General features: G+C 37.4%; 1 protein-coding gene across 4 annotated transcripts in view; it reads left to right on the top strand.

Annotated features, from left to right (window-relative positions):
* LOC150105013 (sushi, von Willebrand factor type A, EGF and pentraxin domain-containing protein 1-like) overlaps positions 1 to 17,924 on the top strand; it is a 344,216-nt gene that overhangs the window by 201,129 nt on the left and 125,163 nt on the right. For all 4 annotated transcript variants that reach the window (XM_090396105.1, XM_090396104.1, XM_090396106.1 and 1 more), the window contains 2 exons: positions 5,305 to 5,505; positions 16,604 to 16,837. In XM_090396105.1, the coding sequence (XP_090252231.1) occupies positions 5,305 to 5,505; positions 16,604 to 16,837 (435 nt within the window). The remainder of the gene's footprint in view (positions 1 to 5,304; positions 5,506 to 16,603; positions 16,838 to 17,924) is intronic.

Below are 17,924 nucleotides of genomic sequence, written 5' to 3'. Positions count from 1 at the left end.
GCTACTTACCTCCCTATCGAGTACAATCCCACCAACTCACAAATTAGAAAACTCCACAGGCTCCTTTAGAAGGTCACTTCTTGGCCTGTGGAAATCACTAACAAATTAAAACCATTTAACTCCATACCCCCCTCCCCCGTATTTATGGACTCCCAAAAATACATAAGGAAAATGTGCCACTACGTCCCATAGTGGATGGCATTGATTCCTCCACATACAAACTAGCTAAACATTTGGCCAAAGCTCTCTCACACTATATTGGCAACACACCTTCACACATAAAAAACTCAGCCCACTTCAAAGCCAGCATAGAAAACCTTACACTCAAACACACTGACATAATGGTCAGTTTTGATGTCTCCTCCTTATTCACAAATGTCCCACTCAAAGAATCCTTAGAGCTAATCCAAGCTAAATTTCCTCCTGATATCACAGCTCTATTTCAGTTCACAATGAACTCAGGCTATTTTGTTTGGCAAGGAAAATTCTACAAACAAATAGAGGGCACAGCCATGGGTTCTCCACTCTCCCCACCCTTGGCCAACTTTTATATGGAGACTTTTGAAGAGAAAGCCTTAAACTCTGTCCCACAAAAACCAACCATTTGGCTTCGCTATGTTGATGATGTGTTCGCTATTTGGCCACATGGCTCTTATGCACTCCTCTCCATCCTAACACACTTAAACAACCAACACCCCAGAATCAAATTCACCTTGGAAGAAGAAAAAAAACAACTGCCTTCCTTTCTTAGACACACTAGTCACCTGCCAGCCTGATGGAACCTTGGTTTTCTCAGTCTATAGAAAACCCACCCATACAGGCAGATACATTCACCAACAATCCCACCACCCCTCCTCGCAACAATATGGAAGTCATTAAGACACAACACAACAGGGCTAAACTTATCTGTTCAAATGACAATGCACTAACCACAAAACTAAACCACATTCTCAACACTTTCTCAGCCAATGGCTACCCCGCCAAAAAATCCAAAAAATATTGAAACCAGTAAACCACAACCCCCCTCCCCCCTCACAACAAGGATTATTCTAAATCCATCACCATACCCTATACCCGAGGCACCTCGGAAAAAATTACAAAAATTCTAAAAAAACATGACTTAAACTTCTTGTTACAGACCATATAAAAAATTGGCATCCCTTATCCGCTCTACTAAAGACCCCCCCCCCCAGACCTACCTGGTGTATGCCAGGTCCCTTGCAGCTGTAAGCTGTCCTACTTTGGCCAAACAGGCAGGACAGCAAATATTAGAATTTCAGAACACAAGAACTACCTCCAGTTTCACCAATACAGCCACTCTGGTCTTGCTGACCATGCGCCTGGATACCTGCCATAGAATACGGTGGGAAAAAAGCCACGATAATACACCGTAGTAAATACAAATATGAAAGGCTTTTTCTTGGAATCAGCTTCGGCCCTAAGAAACAATCCAAACCTCAACAAATTTGGCTGCATGAGACTGCCTCAAATTTGGGAAACCTACATCAGAAGACCTTCAGCCCAATCGCCCAAGAATACCAACATTGCCCACTAGGGGGCACCATGAAGACTTTAGAAGACATAATAGCTTCCTGCCTCTTCCTCACTTACTGTTTGTTGTACGTGCATGCACGTGTGTCTTGTTTTTAAGTTTCTTGAAAATGGCAACGTGACGTTGCCGAAATATTGAAGTATATTAAAATTTATTTTAATGTATATCCTCGTGGACATTGTAATTTCCTTAAATTATTTAGTAAAAAATGCATAACCAACGTCTTAGCCTTTCCACGATAATTACAATAATAATAATTAAACAACTCTGTGAGAGGCACTGCCAGTTCACTTGCACATTGTCATAGCACTCGAGCTGACATGCTGTTCAAGCACACTGCTGTATTCACATTAATATTTTTCAATATACTGAGTACCTCCAGTTCATCTACCTCAATGCTCACTCTCAAAATCTAATTTAGCCTTACTCACCATACTACGAGGGTTGTCTGAAAAGTTCTCGGAATGATGAAAACACGAATTTATAATTTAAAAATTATTTTTATTTTTCAACATAATATCCCTCAAGACTAATACATTTATTCCAGCGATGCTCCAGCGCCATTATTCCATCCCTGTAGTGGTTCTCAGTAAGATCTGTAAAATACCCCTCTACATTTGCAATCACCTCTTGATTCGAAGCAGTGAGGAAGAGTTTGTTTTGGGAAGAGATAGAATTCAGAGGAAGCCAAATCTGGAGAATAGGGTAGATGTTCCAACAACTCATTGTGCAGATCCCTTAATTTTCCCATTGCCAAAACACCTTTGTGGGCAGGTGCATTATTCTGATGAAAGATGATTTTTTCTTCTGCAAACCAGGTCTTTTCTCATGAATATTTTCATCTAGTCTGGTTAAAAGATCGGAATAATATTTCCCAGTTCTTGTTTTACCCTTTCAAGATAATTAATAAACAAAATGCCTTTACATCCCATAACATAGATGCCATGATCTTTCCTGCTGATAGAACCGACTTTGTCTTCTTTGGCACTAAACAACTAGCTTCTGTCCACTGTTTTGACTACTGTTTGATTTTGGTGTATAATAGTGAATCCAAGTCTCATCCATAGTAAAAAATTGACGCACAAAATCAGTTTTATTCTTGTTAAAATGCTCCAAACACTGTTCAGAGACTTTCATGCGAATGTGTTTTTGATCTGCCATGAGCAAGCGCAGTACCCATCTTGTGCAAAGCTTTTTCATTTGCAATTCTTCATGCAAAATATATCCTACATGTTCTTTTGAAATGCCTATAGTCTCAGCAATTTTACACACTTTGACTCGCCATTCAACCAATACCATATTGTGCATTTGATCAATGATTTCTTGTATTGTTACACTTTTTGGACGTCCTTCGCGTAGATCTTCTTCAAGGCTGGCCACGTTTAAACTCAGCAGCCCATTTCTTAATTGTTGAAAATGAAGAAGAGTGCCCATAAACTTTTATGAACTTTGAATGAATTTCTTTTGGCCTTAAACTTTCTTAAAGCACTCTGAAACTCCTGGTCCCTTCAGTCACGTGCTGTTTCAGGTAATTATTCTTTAGTAACTGTAAAAATTCCATTTCTATTTTGCCATGTGCCCTTTCCTCCTTCCAATCTATATCACCATATTTGAGGTCTCCCATGATAGTTGTGCAACTTGCATGCATTTGTGCTAATCTTCCAATGCATGTCATCAACATCTTCTTCTGGACCCACAAGGTCTATAGCAGCAAACAATATATTTTGTCTTATTTACCTCTATCTCTTACCAGACAGCCTCAAATGAACTATTTCCATCAGATTACAATCTTCCTTAATGTGTGTTTTTGTTGGTTGAAGTTCTTCAGCTATCATTAACTGATATTAATCAGAACCCTGTTTCCTCTATCTTCTTTGAAAATACAATATCCCTTACATTCTATCTCTGTAACTACATCATTTTCTGACAACCACGTCTCACTGATGCCAATAATTTTTGGCTAAGTCGAGCTGATCCATCCCCAAAACTCCTCTTCGTTATTTCTGATACGAATGTTTGTGTACATGCATTTCAAGATCTCCTTGGGCCCACAGTTTCCCATACATAATGTCACCTGCCCATTTAGATTCGAAACCTGGGAAACCATACCCAGCTCTTCACAATCATTCCTGCACTCCTAGGGGGTGGCTATTTTTGCACAGTCATTCCTGCACTCACACTCATTTGTCTCAGGGGTAACTAGACACATGCTTGATTGGATCTTCCCCCCCCCCCCCCAATATTTCTGGTTTCTCTGGTTTTGCACTTTTAAACTCTCACTGAACATCACTTTCTCCAAGTACATAACTCCAAAATCAATTAAGTGAAGTTTGTGAGGCACATACTGGTCCTTATGTCCATCAGATTCACTCCAGGCATCTAGAAACTGCACACCATTCCTCCTATTTTTCTAATTTTACCAATTTTCTATTTTTTTATTTTTATTTATTTTTTTACATAGTCTGGAAACCCTGCTCTAGAGACCAAATGTGGAACTTTTTCAAGCCACTTCTGGCCTCTTAGTAATCAAGGTTGTGGATCCATGCCCATGGCAGAATTCGAACCTGCAGCCTGTTGGTTGAAGAGTATATATATGCTAACCACTCGAGCAAAAGACATTTTTATTGAAAGATTGTTTATTATTACGTGATGCCTTCAAGGAGTTCAAAGACTCATCGAGGGAGGGCACCTACTCTACAACTCTTTGTCTCATCTACTTAATCCACCAACTACACCAAACCACCACTACTATCATCATCTACACCAGCACCATCTATTGCCCACCACCATTAGTACTTTTTGTCAGTAAATTGTGTGTGTATTCTCAAGGCCAATTTGTCTGTATGTTGGATGAAAACCTTGAGTTTCCAGGAGAAAAAACCCTGCTATCTCTATATGAGATTGGCTAACTCACCTTCAGTTGAAAAAAATCCATATAAAGATTCCTCTCGTCATGATGAGAATTAAACTTAGGCCTTTTTCAATCGAAGGGTGCAACATACCATTATTCTTCCAATTGCACTATGAGGTGCTAATCAAAAAAGATAGTTTGTTTCTGGCATAAGTATTAAAGTTATATGTGCAATATTCTCTTTTGAGACAGAAATAAACAAGTGGCAGTTGGGAAGTGGAGAATGATGACATTTGAAGAATTTTCATTTTTATTGAAATTGAAAGTTGCCTTAACCATTCCACTCTGTAACTGAAAGTAACTGAGTTAGGATTAAGTGCAGTTTGAAGATTTTATGTGGGCTTTTAAATTAACCACACATTTGTGAAATGCACTTTTGACTTTTATTTCATTTCAGATAATATGACATAAATGTGCAATGAATTCTTCAGAAGTCATATTCATGAAGAAATTCACTGTTTGCAACAGTACAGTGTACATGTTGACTTCAATTTCCTCAAGGAAAAGTCTTGCTAGACTGATAGCTTGGTTTGTTAGTTAATCCAGAGGCTTGCTTCTTAGTTTAGCTCAGCATACCATATAGGATGCAGATGTCATAAATTTGTATTCTTGATGTCAGAGAATTTCAATATCTTATCTCTGATAATTCCTGAAAGTTGTTTCATATGGTGAAGGAATAAACTTGTAAGGAAGATGTGTTATACCCAGTAAATAAAATTCTTCCTTTTTTTTAATCAATTCTAATTAAGATTGCAAAGATTTCCTTGGTTTTTTTGTCAGAAAATAACTAGTAATTTCTAATTCTTTTACTGAGGATTGTAATTGATATTTTTTTTCTTAGTGGGCATCTGCTCTACACCACCATCTGTACATCATGGAAAAGCTCACTGTAATAAAACAGGTGTAGAACATCTTCCATTAGTAGTTTGTGAATATATCTGTGAGGATGGTTTCACTATTCCTACAGGCCATCTCAATCACCGTTTCATTCAGTGTTTACCAAACTTAAAATGGAATTCAACAAAAACCATTCAGTGTCGCAGTAAGTATGCCTATATCTTTGTCTTGACATCAAACTTGACCACATTTTTTCAATCTTTGTGTATGTGCCGTGTGTCCTTATATATGCATGTTAAAATTTCTATTATAACAGACTTAAAGGAAATGAAATTTCATAACTTTGTTTTGAAGATTCTACTGAAGTATTTCAAAATTTGATGATATATATTGTACACAAATCTTTAATGATAATCCCACCTATAAATGGTTGTAAACCTTTTATAGGTGGGAAGAGAAGATGCATGAAGAATATAAGACACAGGCCAGGAGAGTGACTAGTATGGTAGGGAAGGCGAAACTGGAATATGAGAAAAGATTGGCCCTTAGATCCAAGGAAAATCCTAGGGAATGTTTTGGCTATGTGGCCAGTAGGAGGAGAAATGACATTGTGGGATAAAAATGGGAAAACAGAGTGACTGATGCAGAGGACATAGTGGAATTGTTCAATGAACACTTTATTGGAGTATTTCATCCTGGAGGAGTCAATTTGAATACTAGAGGAATAGGGCAGTTCGAGGTTTAGAGGTGCAGGAGGAGAGTGTGTTCCACATACTGAATACTCTGGATGTTAGTAAAGCTGTGGGACTGGATGGTATTTCACCATGAGTTTTGAGAGAATGTGCTAAGGAACTGACAGGGCCTTTGACCTGGCTTTTCGAAAGTTTGGCTGCGGGAAAGGTGCCCATGGAATGGAAGGAAGGTAAGATAGTGCCATTGCATAAGGGTGGTAACAGACTGGAAGTGTCTAATTATAGGCCAGTCTGTGTGTCATCGGTAGTTGTTAAGATCTTGGAGAAAGTAGTGAGGGACCGTATACAGCATTGGGCAGATGAGGGTAATGTTATCTGTGAGAATCAACATGGATTTGTGAAAGGACGCTCTTGTTTTAGCAATATGCTAGCCTTTTATAATAAAGTTACAAGAACATTAGATGAGGGAAAGGCATATACTGACATTTTCCTAGACTTAGCAAAGGTATTTGACCTGCCACATGATAAGCTGATATTCAAGTTGCAGCACATGGGTCTGGATGTCAGATTAATCAACTGGATTCAGGATTAGCTGTCTGATAGGTATCAGAGAGTTGTATATGGTGGAGCAATATCAAAGAGGCAGAAGGTTACAAATGAGGTTCCATAGGGCTCAGTAATGGGACCTATATTGTTTAACCTTTATATCAATGGCATTGTCCGTGGATTGCAAGGAGATATTCAGTTGTTTACAGATGATGCGAAGCTGGGAAGGGTTATTAGTAATAGTGCAGATGTGGTAGCCCTGCAAGAGGATTTGAATATACTAGACAGATGAGCAAATGAATGGGGATGTTGGTTTAATGCAGCAAAATATAAGGTCTTGAGGTTTGGGACACATCGATGGGACGCTGCATACTCTATGGGAGGAGTTAAACTGGAAGAAGTAGGGGAGATGAGATCTGGGGGGTTGATGATTGATAGAAATCTGAAATTTAGGGGACATATTGCAAAGGTAGTGAAGGTAACACAGAGGATTGCTGCAATAATGAGAAGGACACTGACCTGCAGAAATAAAAGGGTTATCATTCCATTGTATAAGACTCTGATCAAACCACACTTAGACTATTGTTCTCAGATTTGGTCCCTAGGATTTGAAGGGGATAAATTAACTGTGGAAAGGGCACAAAGGCAGATAACAAAGACGGTGTCAGGACTGTACAATGATAGTTATGAGGATCGGCTGAGGGAATGTGGACTGCAAGAGTTTGGTGGATAGAAGAAGAAGGTGAGGTGATATGATTGAGACTTTTAAACTGTTGAGAGGTGGTTACAGGATTGACACTGGGGAGTTCTTTCGCTTGGTTGAACAAGGGGGGGGGGGCATCCCTGGAAGTTACGAAAGGAAACTGTGAGAAAGAGGGTGAGGAGTGGTTGAGCCATGGAATGCATTGCCTGATGGAGTGGTGAGAGCGAGAACAGTCAATGTGTTTAATGAGTGGATGATAGACTTTGTGTTTCCTAGGAGGGACCCCCTTCGATGAGTCTTGATAGACTTGTGTTTCTTAGAAAGGATCTCCCACGATGAGTCTTTTGACTCCATGGAGGCCTGAATAATAATACTAATAATAATACCTTTAATGCATTGAGCCTGTTGAAGGCTAAGCATTAGTAGATTTCAGAGGCCCTGCTCCACAGGTCAAACATGAAATATTTTCAATGAGACCACTGCTATTATTGAGGGCTGCATTGGCTTTAAAATGCCGTTTATCTTTAGAACAGGGTTTCTAGATTATGTAAAAAATAAAAATATTAAACCTGAACCCATCCACAATTATTAATGTACTGTAGGTTTAAAACCTTTAATGTGGGAGTCATAAAACCCACTGAAGACCTACAGTATGAGACTCATGCTGGTGAAGAAATTCACCAAAACATTCAGAACATCCATCCCACAGGAGGACAGACCCATGGCTTGTTCCTTGGAGAGAGGATATTATCTGGAGATTTCCACAGTCTAAGAATTCATTGCTGAAATGCTACACAAGACATTAATTGCATAGTGACTCAGTGACTATCATACCTCCCATGAAACTTATTCACTCACAGCCACTTCTGACCATTCTACTTCACCACTCTCAAGGCAGAAAATCTAGAAAATACCATTCTACTTCACCACTCTCAAGGCAGAAAATACCTCCCATGAAACTTATTCACTCACAGCCACTTCTGACCATTCTACTTCACCACTCTCAAGGCAGAAAATCTAGTCTTCCCATCTTAACCATATTCTTATACAACTTCCAGTGGTGACCTCTTTTCTCTCCCCTACTGAGTATTGAAAATATGTTTTCAGTACATAAGAGTATTAGATAATACTGTCATGAAAAGCAATTGCTCAGTAATTCTTTTGATTTTGTTATCCTACGAGCTGCATTCATTATTATCCTTCCATAATCCTTATTTTTTTCTTTTACTATCTAGAACGCTGAAATTTTGTTTGGCCTGTGGCTAATTTCTTTTCATTATCAGATTTTGCCTCCTTTACCAGAATGGTAAAGGAGGCATATTTTCATGAATTCAAATTTTCATGCCTGTGCTTTATACTGCTCGTTAGTTTGCTGATCCCATTTCTCCTTATATTCCCTACAAAACAGTTTCATTTTTTGCAGTTCCCATTCAGTGATGCTGTTCATCTGTTTTACTGCCACATGATTTATCTTTATAATCTTGTGTATGTACCTTGATACTTCTTCCCTGAAACATCCCTTGACCATTTCCCTTGCACTGCTAACATCCTATTCCTACAGTTTATGCCATGGGATCCCCAAACTGTCTCCTAAATTTTTTTCATAATCACTTGTAGCCCCCTCATACCACTAACCAGAAAGTTCACATGCATAGCCACTTCATGTCAAGACTACATGATTACTCCCTGTTTTTTTGTTTAATCCAACTCGCATACAAAAGACTGCAAAACTTATAAGTAACCAGACTTGTATGTGCAGGTAAGAGAAAAGGAATCTGACAAGTTTCTGGAACAGCTGAAAGTTGTAGTCTTTGAGAAAGATAGAAAGGGACCCTGTTCCAAAGAACTTTGGGATAGATGGAATAAAAGATAAGGTAGAAAAGATGGGTTGATGAATTTGAAGCTAGACAATAAATAGATGCTATTTAGCAGCTGTTCCTGTTCTTGCAGTTTAGAGGGAAAGTGGAGAATCCTTTCGGCTGCGTGGTTGTTTTTTAGCCGATCTCATACAGAGGTAGTAGGGATTTTTCTCCCGGAAACTCGGGTTTTTCATCCTGCATACAGACAAATCAGCCCTTCAGAACACACACAATTTACAGACAAAAAATACTAGCTGTGGTGGTGGTGATGGGCGGTAGATAGCGTTGATGTTGATGATCGGTGTAGTGGTGAAGACGGAGAGTTGTACAATAGGTGTCCTCCCGCGATGAGTCTTCAGACTCCTTGGAGGTGTCACAAATAATAATAATGGTAGCCAGCTCAGTAGAACACTATCCATGAAAATACCTGTAGAAGAGAGGCAGAAATAGCGAGTAGAGTTAGTAGGGAGTGAGGACATTATCACTTTAGCAGATTATTCTGTTCTGAATAACAATTATTCCTGAAAAAGTTTTTGGTGCTCCATCCCAATATATGAGGAGTATTCTGAAGTTGGATGGAGTTGGGAATTTGGGATTTGTATAGTATATGCAGTTATACAGGTTTAAGGCTAGTCACTAGCCTTAAAAAAAAAAGTTTAAGCTAGCCATTTAAAAAAAGAGACGTTGTGGCCAGTGGTTGTACAAGGAAAGGCTGAAAAGTGAAAGTCAGTCCATGATTAGAGATCTGGATATTATCAAAAATAAGGGAGAAGGAAGCAAGATATTTCTCAGAAAAGATAGGACTACATTTTAGTAGTAACATTGAAATTCATAAGGTTGTCCCCCGAGAATAGCAAACAGATTGCAGTTTTAAAACTTTGATAGAATCTTGAAAGCTTTGAATAATTTTGCACTATAATGCTTTTCAAGTGAAGATAAAGTGGAGTACTATCATCTGCAGAGCTATGAATAGGATTTGAGGTCAGTGAGAGATTTATGTACAGAAGGAAGCAAGTGGGGTGTAAAGTACAGACCTTTTATATTCTCCAGCATTGGTTGGCAAATATGAGGAGAGAAAGCTGTCTTCCATGATACATAGTTAATGACCAGAGAGGCAACTGACAGCATAGTTGTAGAGTGTAGAAGGCTGACTATACAACGGTAGTTTGCTTAGTTGGTTTCTATGTTAGATCTATAAATATACCTTTATATACTTCAGTATTGGTTGGCAAATATGAAGAGAGAAAGCTATCTTCCATGACACATGGTTAATGACCAAAGAGGCAACTGACAGCAGAGTGTAGAAAGCTGACTATACAATGGTAGTTTGCTTAGCTTTCTATGCTAGATCTATAAATGAGAAAAGCAATCATATGAATTCCTCCAGAACTTTCCATGGCTTGTTTGAAGGTGGGTGGTTGATGTCTAGGAGATTTGCTGTAAATTGAGTGGCAAAATCCATTTGTTGATCACTAATTGGTGGTCTCCACGTGGTGAAATTGTTTGTACTTTTCCATGAACTTTGGAGGTATTGAAATGCTACTAATCTGCCATTAGTAGCATTTCAATGCTCTTACTAAAATGCAGTCCTGTCTTTTCTGAGAAATATCTTGCTTCCTTTCCCCCTTATTTTTGATAATACCCGGCAAAGGTTGGTCGATTGGTGGAGCCTCTGCTACTAATGGCTCAGTTAAGTAAGTTTGAGCGCGGTTAGTAGTTGGAAGGGGACCAATCGTTCGATGCTGTTGACACACACACACACACTCTCCCTCGATGAGTCTTTGGACTCCCTGGAGGTGTCAAATAATAATAATAATACCCAAAGCTCTAATCATTGACTGAAATGAAAGCATTTAGATGACAGTTTTTGTGTGACTTTTTGAATGAGCTGAATATCCAAAGCTCTAATCATTGACTGAAATGAAAGCATTTAGATGACAGTTTTTGTGTGACTTTTTGAATGAGCTGAATTTAGGCAAGAACCTTTCTTTCCATGTAGGAAAGAAAGAGTAATTCTAGAACACAAGTTTTTAGCATAATAGTAGGGGTACCATCAGAACCAGATGATTTTATTCTTCAGGATTCTTCTGATTTCTGACACACACACACACACACACACACACACACACACACACACACACACACACACACACACACACACACACACACACACACGATATTATGGAATAAGCTATTTTTGATAATGTGGGAAGTAATCTACCATGGTCATCTTATGCAAGAATTATCAAACAGGATTAGTTAGGATTAGTTGAGATTTAGTTAACTTGAGCTGCTTGTAATATGCTTTTCTTAGATGGAGGGTATTGGCACACTTGAATTAAGACTCAGATAGTGGTAATAATTATGGGTGGAATGGGAATGAAGGCTTTCATCTGAATCAGAATTATTTCTGTTATTCAGTCAGAGCTGGTGTTTTGATTAGGTTAAGTGATATAGGTTCTAAGGTTTTTGTTCAGTTCTTAGTATTGACCATAATGAAACCAACCTAAATAAAAATCTCTTAAGTGAGTTTTTTATTCTTATTTTTATTTTTTCCTGCTTTAATGTTATGGATTGAGTTTTACATTCACAAGTAATGCTACTATTTATGTATTGATTCAATTATCATTAGGTATATACCACCTAGGCCTGTTTTCTGTGCTATATAGAATCCCTCTTAACCTTTTGGAAATTCGTTTAACCTTCTTTGCTTAATGCGTTTTTTTTTTAATTATTTTTTATGGAATAGGTATTAGTATCTTTCCTTTAAACTTGATGTTTTTCTTTTGAGTTTTTCTTATTATTCTTGACCTACATTATCTTTGGATGCAATATCTGATATTTTTGGGGGAATCTACTGAAAGTGATCTATACCTCAGTTGATGATGTAGTACATGTTTTAGCTACACATCATATAATTTAATGGAATAACTACAGTATATTTTTAATCATTTCATTATCTTCAGGAATACAATTATTAAAATTGTAATAACACATACAGAAACACAAGAAACAAAATTAGACTATATATAAATACGCCCATGCAGTTAGCCTAGTGGCTTTGCACTTCACAACCATATGCCTGGGGAAGGAGTGTCCCAGGTTCGATTCCTGTCGAAGATGTGAGGAACTTGAGGATCTTCCTCAGGCATAGCCAAGTTAGCTGGTCTTGGATGCGGGCAGCAGGGTTTTTCCGTCAGTTTATATGGCGTTTTTCATCCTGTAAGCAGGCAAACCGGCCCCGTGAACATACGTTACTACAATCAAAAATATATCCCCCCCCAGCGACAGACTAGGTGACAGGTCAGTTGGGAGTGGTACTAACAAGAAGTCGCATCTAAGTAACATGCGGACCCTGCATAAGAAGCGGGAATAATGCATAGTGAAAGAAGAATATATGTATATTTCTTTTTTTTATGCGATTCCCACCCATGAAAGTTTATTAGTAAACATATAGTACATTTGTACTGTGGGTAGGCTAAGAGTTTTTTTTTTTCCATTTTTATAAATTTTTACTTATTTTTTAATTTTTTATTTTTACATAGTCCAGAAACCCTTCTCTGGAGCCAAAAATGGAACTTTTCTAGCTACTTCAGGCCTCCAATAAGCAGGCCTGATCAGGCCACATATGGATTTTTGTGCACAGCTATCATCACCTAGTTATAGCAATTAGGGGATTTTGGTCTTGTACAGCTTGGTAGATAGAAGAGATACCTATTCCATAAAAAATATAAAAAACTTACATTAAGCAAAGAAGGTTAAGAGAAAAAGTAAAACTTTGAGATCCTGGTTTACATCCTAGGCTACCAACAGGTGTCCATAGACAGTGCCCTACTCTTTCATCCATGTATTTCAGTTAGTTTTGTGCTGTCTTTGTGTGCATGTGTTATGTCTCATTTTGTAGTCTGTACAAACATCATGAGTAAAGTGAAAAGAACTTTTTGCAGAGCAAGTGGTGAATGAATGGAATGTATTACCAGAGCGGTGTGAATGCTCCAATGCTGAATGTTATTAAGGCAAGGTATGTAGGTATTGCAATTTGTGAATGTTTGGCCTCCCATGATGAGTCTTCTAACTCCATGGAGGGTTGAAAATATAAAAATATAGAAGTTAAACAATAGGTCAAGTATCGAACCTTGTGGTTCCCTCACTGGTCACCCTCCTCTTGGTATTGGCAACTCCATACATTATTCAGATACCTCTCAGTGCCTAATACTGCATGCACATGCATACATGTATCTCAGGATTGGATATGGTAGTTTTCACAGAGTATGGATGTCATCTTGTGTAGCAGACTGAATGCAACTGTAATATTGTTGGATTTTGAGATTTATCCCTCTTCTAACTTTTTTTATGTGGAAGAGAGATTGCAAATTTATAATTGCAGTTACTTGATCAGCCTCATCTTTGTTCATCTTGTTTTTCTTAAATAATGGTAATCACTTTTCACTGCGATTTCACTTTTCTTTTTCAATTGAGATGGCATGAATCCTATCCCTGAGTTTTGAAGATGCCCTGTTTTTGAGAAAGGTGATGATGTGAGGTAACATGCTTATACCCCCATGTGTTAATTTTCCTGTAAATGTCATATTCAGTTTGTTATGATTAGCATTTATCACTAAAAATACATGTATGGTAGAAATCTTCCTATATCTAATTATTGAAGCATCTTTAGATGTGCATCATTCAGGTAGTGAGTGTGGTTCTATTGTACTAGGCTACATTATAGAGATAAATTTTGTCCATATCCTTGATTTAACTGGTGTTCTTAATACATGCTCTGTGAAATGCATAATATAATGCCAACCTGATTAATGGGTATTCCTACACCCTAACCAATCAGGCATGGTTTGAATCTCACTATGAGATTCAAACATGGATTTTGTGACTGTTTTTAGGTGGTAGATGATTTTCATTTCCTGGTGTGAAACCACCAGTCTATTGGAGGCAAGGCCTGAATGGCTTGAAAGTTTTGTGTTTGGTCTTTAGAGCAGAATTTATGTCTAATCCTTGGGTAGGAGAAGGATTGTCTAATCCTTCTCCTACCCACAGTATTAATATATTATAGGTTTACAACCTTTCTTGGATTCACATAGAATAAGTTGGCCAATTGCTTTAGAGTGGCTATATCTAAATCTTGTCCATATTTGGTTTATTTTCATCTCTAAAGCAAAACTCTTATCTGATCATAACTTATCTACAGTATTAAATGTGCAGCCTTTTGTAGATGGAATTTGCAAAACTCTATTTCTAACCAACCTCTCCAATACTTCACAATTATGGTTCCGTTTATTCAGCTGCAACTCCAGTTAAACTGAATGATAATTGTAAACTTCTTTGAGACCATTCTTATATAGGTGGCACTACTTTGTCTTCCACTCCTTTGAAGACTCCATTGCAGATCTCATCCATGTCAACAGCACAGACAATTCGTTTTGCACACTTCCTAAAATTATGCAGAAGCATATAATCTTCCCAACCTCATTAACTTTGAGCCTAATCAAAATCTCCTGAATCACTAGTTAATTTCTAGCCTGTCTGGTATTCTTCCCATCCCTTCTGGATTTTGTATATCACTTTCTAGTAAGAAATATATGAACAAAGTTAAATAATTCTGCTACAGTTTTACAGTGGTCACTTTGCAATTGTCACCATCCATCCAAGTCACTCTTCCATAATTCTCTCTACCACATAGAGAAAAGCTATCTTTGATTTTTTTTCTTTCTTCTAATTAACCAATCTCTTCTCATACTGCACTTTTGCTTTCCTTATGGTGCTTGTTACTTCTCTAGCTTCCATTTTATACATCTCATACTTCTCGTCATTATCTATTATTTTCCACACTGCTTGTCTAATTTTGCTGTTTCTTCTTTTTACTCCTATCTTATCTGCTTAACTCTCAGTACACAGTTGTGTATTGCTTATTTCAGATGTGTTTTAATCAACTGTCGGCTTCATTGGCTAAGTGGATATCATACCTGCTCTCCATCTGAATTCGAATAGTGTTGTGAGCATTGATGTTTGTGAATATTTATTTTTAGATACATCTCATACTAAATTTCATTGCCTGGTATGAGATCACTGCCCTGCTTAATGAGGCCTGAAGTGGTTTGAGAAAGTTCTACATTTTGGTCTTAATTCTTGTAATACGTTGGTCACACATGACTTTAAATTTTTCAGGAAATGACAACAGTGCCGTAACGAGGGTGTGGTGAAAGAGGTGCCCATCATGGGTGCAACTAGGTTTGGGGTGCAAAACATTAAAAATAAATATAAAAGTCCATTATTTTATATTGCATTTTTAAATTTCGGCAATATGCTGCTTTAGACACACAAATTTTGCAACACACTACAACTCATTTTGATGGGGTTAATAGTAAGTATTTAACATATTGCATTTAGTAAAATTTAACTTGTTAAATTTTTCAAATGTTTTGTCATTTTTGGGTTGGGGGGGCGCAAGTTAGACACTTGCCACTGGCACTTCATACCCTCGTTACTGTACTGAATGACAACGTATACTAAAATATTAATTAAAAAACTTGAGGTATTGTTTAATGTTTTTTAATTAATATCTTAGTATACATTTTCATTTCCTGAAAAATTTAAAGTCATATGTTTTGGTCTCAAGAGTAAGGTTTATAGATTATCTATTAGGTTTACATTTTGTGGATGGATTTACATTAAAAAAAAATCCATTTTCTATAACTTCTTTCCTTTTGTAGTTAATCCTTCTGTGAAATTGCTTTAGACACTGAATTTTCCATAATCAACCATCTTATAATTTGGCATATGCCTTTTTTGACTAAAACTTTCATTTGCTTAGACACCTCCAAGGTCAGACGTCATCACTCATCAACCAGTGAGTTTCTTATATAATGAGACCTATGAAGTGGCAGGCTGGTGGCAGGGATGTAACAGTGTGGGGAATCACATGTTAGGCTTCCTGATACCAGTTGAACACTACCTGAATGCCATAGACTATCTTGACATTATCGCTGATCATTTTCATCCATTCATGGCTGAAGTTTACCATTGTCAAATGGTTACTTCCAGCATGACAACATGCCATGCCACAAAGTGCATAGCATGTTGAAGTGGTTCATGGAACATGACAGCAAGTTTCCTTTACTTAAGTGGCCAGCTCACTCCCTGGGCCTTAATCCAATAGAACATCTCTGGGATGAGGTGGAATGAGCAGTTCACAGCAACAATGTGTCACCATTCAATCTTCAATCTTGGGCAGTGCCATTGTAACAGCATGGATAAACACCCCAGAGGAATGTTTTAGACACAGTAAATCAACATCACAGAGAATACATGCCATTCTTAAGGCATAAGGAAGTCACACTCATTATTAAATGCTGTTGCTAATAAAGTTGCCACTTAGTGCAAATACATAATTATTGAAGAAGTGTATCAGTGTCATTACAGTTTTATCAGTTGTGGTAAGTGGATGTTTTATTTACTATAATATTTTCTCTTGTTTGTTTTTAATATTAGGCAGCATACCACCTCGTCCTCATGCAGGAGACTGCAAAAACAGGACTGTTATTGCTAAATCAGGAGTAGCTAAGATTAAGAAAGCTAGATTCATATCATCTAAAGGGAAAAGAGTAAAGGTAAAATGCGCTGTTCATGGACGTGTTGACCCAGGTGTGTATCACAATTATTGTGAAGCTAGAGATCCAGAGTTAAGATTAAGAGCTCATTGTAATTATTCCATTACAGTTAAAGGTAAGACTCCAAGTTAAGTGTTTTAATACCATATGTTGTGTTCTTTTTTATATTTTTATGTGTGATTATTTTATATCACACACCTATTATATTTTATATCAAAATAAATATAGGTATTTATTTTCTAGACACTTTTATAAAAACTGTTTTGGAAAGTTTTTAAAATAACTACTGTTATATCTATTAGATCAATAGATATAACATGAATGACCAACATGAAAAGCTGGCACTGATCATCAAAACTGTAATATTTTCTGCTCTTGTTGTACCATTTACAATCAACAGTTCTTCACATAATCTTTCCTTTTTTTCTACTGCTCATAATAAAAAAATCTAAGGTTTTTTTTTCTGTTTTGCTAACTATACTATTCACTTTCCCATCTTGCAATTTACATTTTCCTCATAACTTGATGGGCAGTTCCTACTTTATTTCCTTAGTCATCTTTCATTCTCTTCTTATATGCTGTATATCCTTAATAGAGTAAATTATACTAGATAAGAAATTAAATTAAAAACATAACACTCGGCAAAGATGATTTATTAGTCGGTTTTGACGTTTCTGCCCTTTTCACAAATGTCCCAATCAGTGACACAATTCTTCTCCTACAGAACAAATTTCCACCCAACATTACGACCCTCTTTGTCTACGAAGGTACGGCCATGGGCTCACTACTCTCCCCCCCCCAATTGCTAACTTTTATATGAAATCTTTTGAGCAAAGTGCTCTTGATTCCTTTAATCTAAAAACCTACAGTGTGACTTAGATACGTTGACGATGTTTTTGTTATCTGCCCACACGGTCGACAAACTTTAAACACATTCCTCAGCCACCTGAACAAACAGCAGGAATGCATACAATTTACTATCGAAAATGAAAATCAGAATTCGCTCCCGTTCCTGGATACACTGGTCACATGTCTTCCCTCAGGCAGTCTATCCTTCATGGTTTACCACAAACCAACACATACTGGCCAATATATACATGCTAATTCATATCAACACCCATCACAAAAATTTTGAGTCATTAACACCCTTAAAAACAGAGCTATAACAATTTGCTCTAATCAACAAGCGCTTAAACAAGAAT

This window comes from Typopeltis vanoorti, chromosome 7 (assembly GCF_054136105.1).
Source record: "Typopeltis vanoorti isolate ZY-2024b chromosome 7, IOZ_Tvanoo_1.0, whole genome shotgun sequence".
NCBI classification, from domain to species: domain Eukaryota; kingdom Metazoa; phylum Arthropoda; class Arachnida; order Uropygi; family Thelyphonidae; genus Typopeltis; species Typopeltis vanoorti.
The sequence above is the reverse complement of the archived record's forward strand: the minus strand, read 5'-3'. Positions and strand labels throughout refer to the sequence as shown.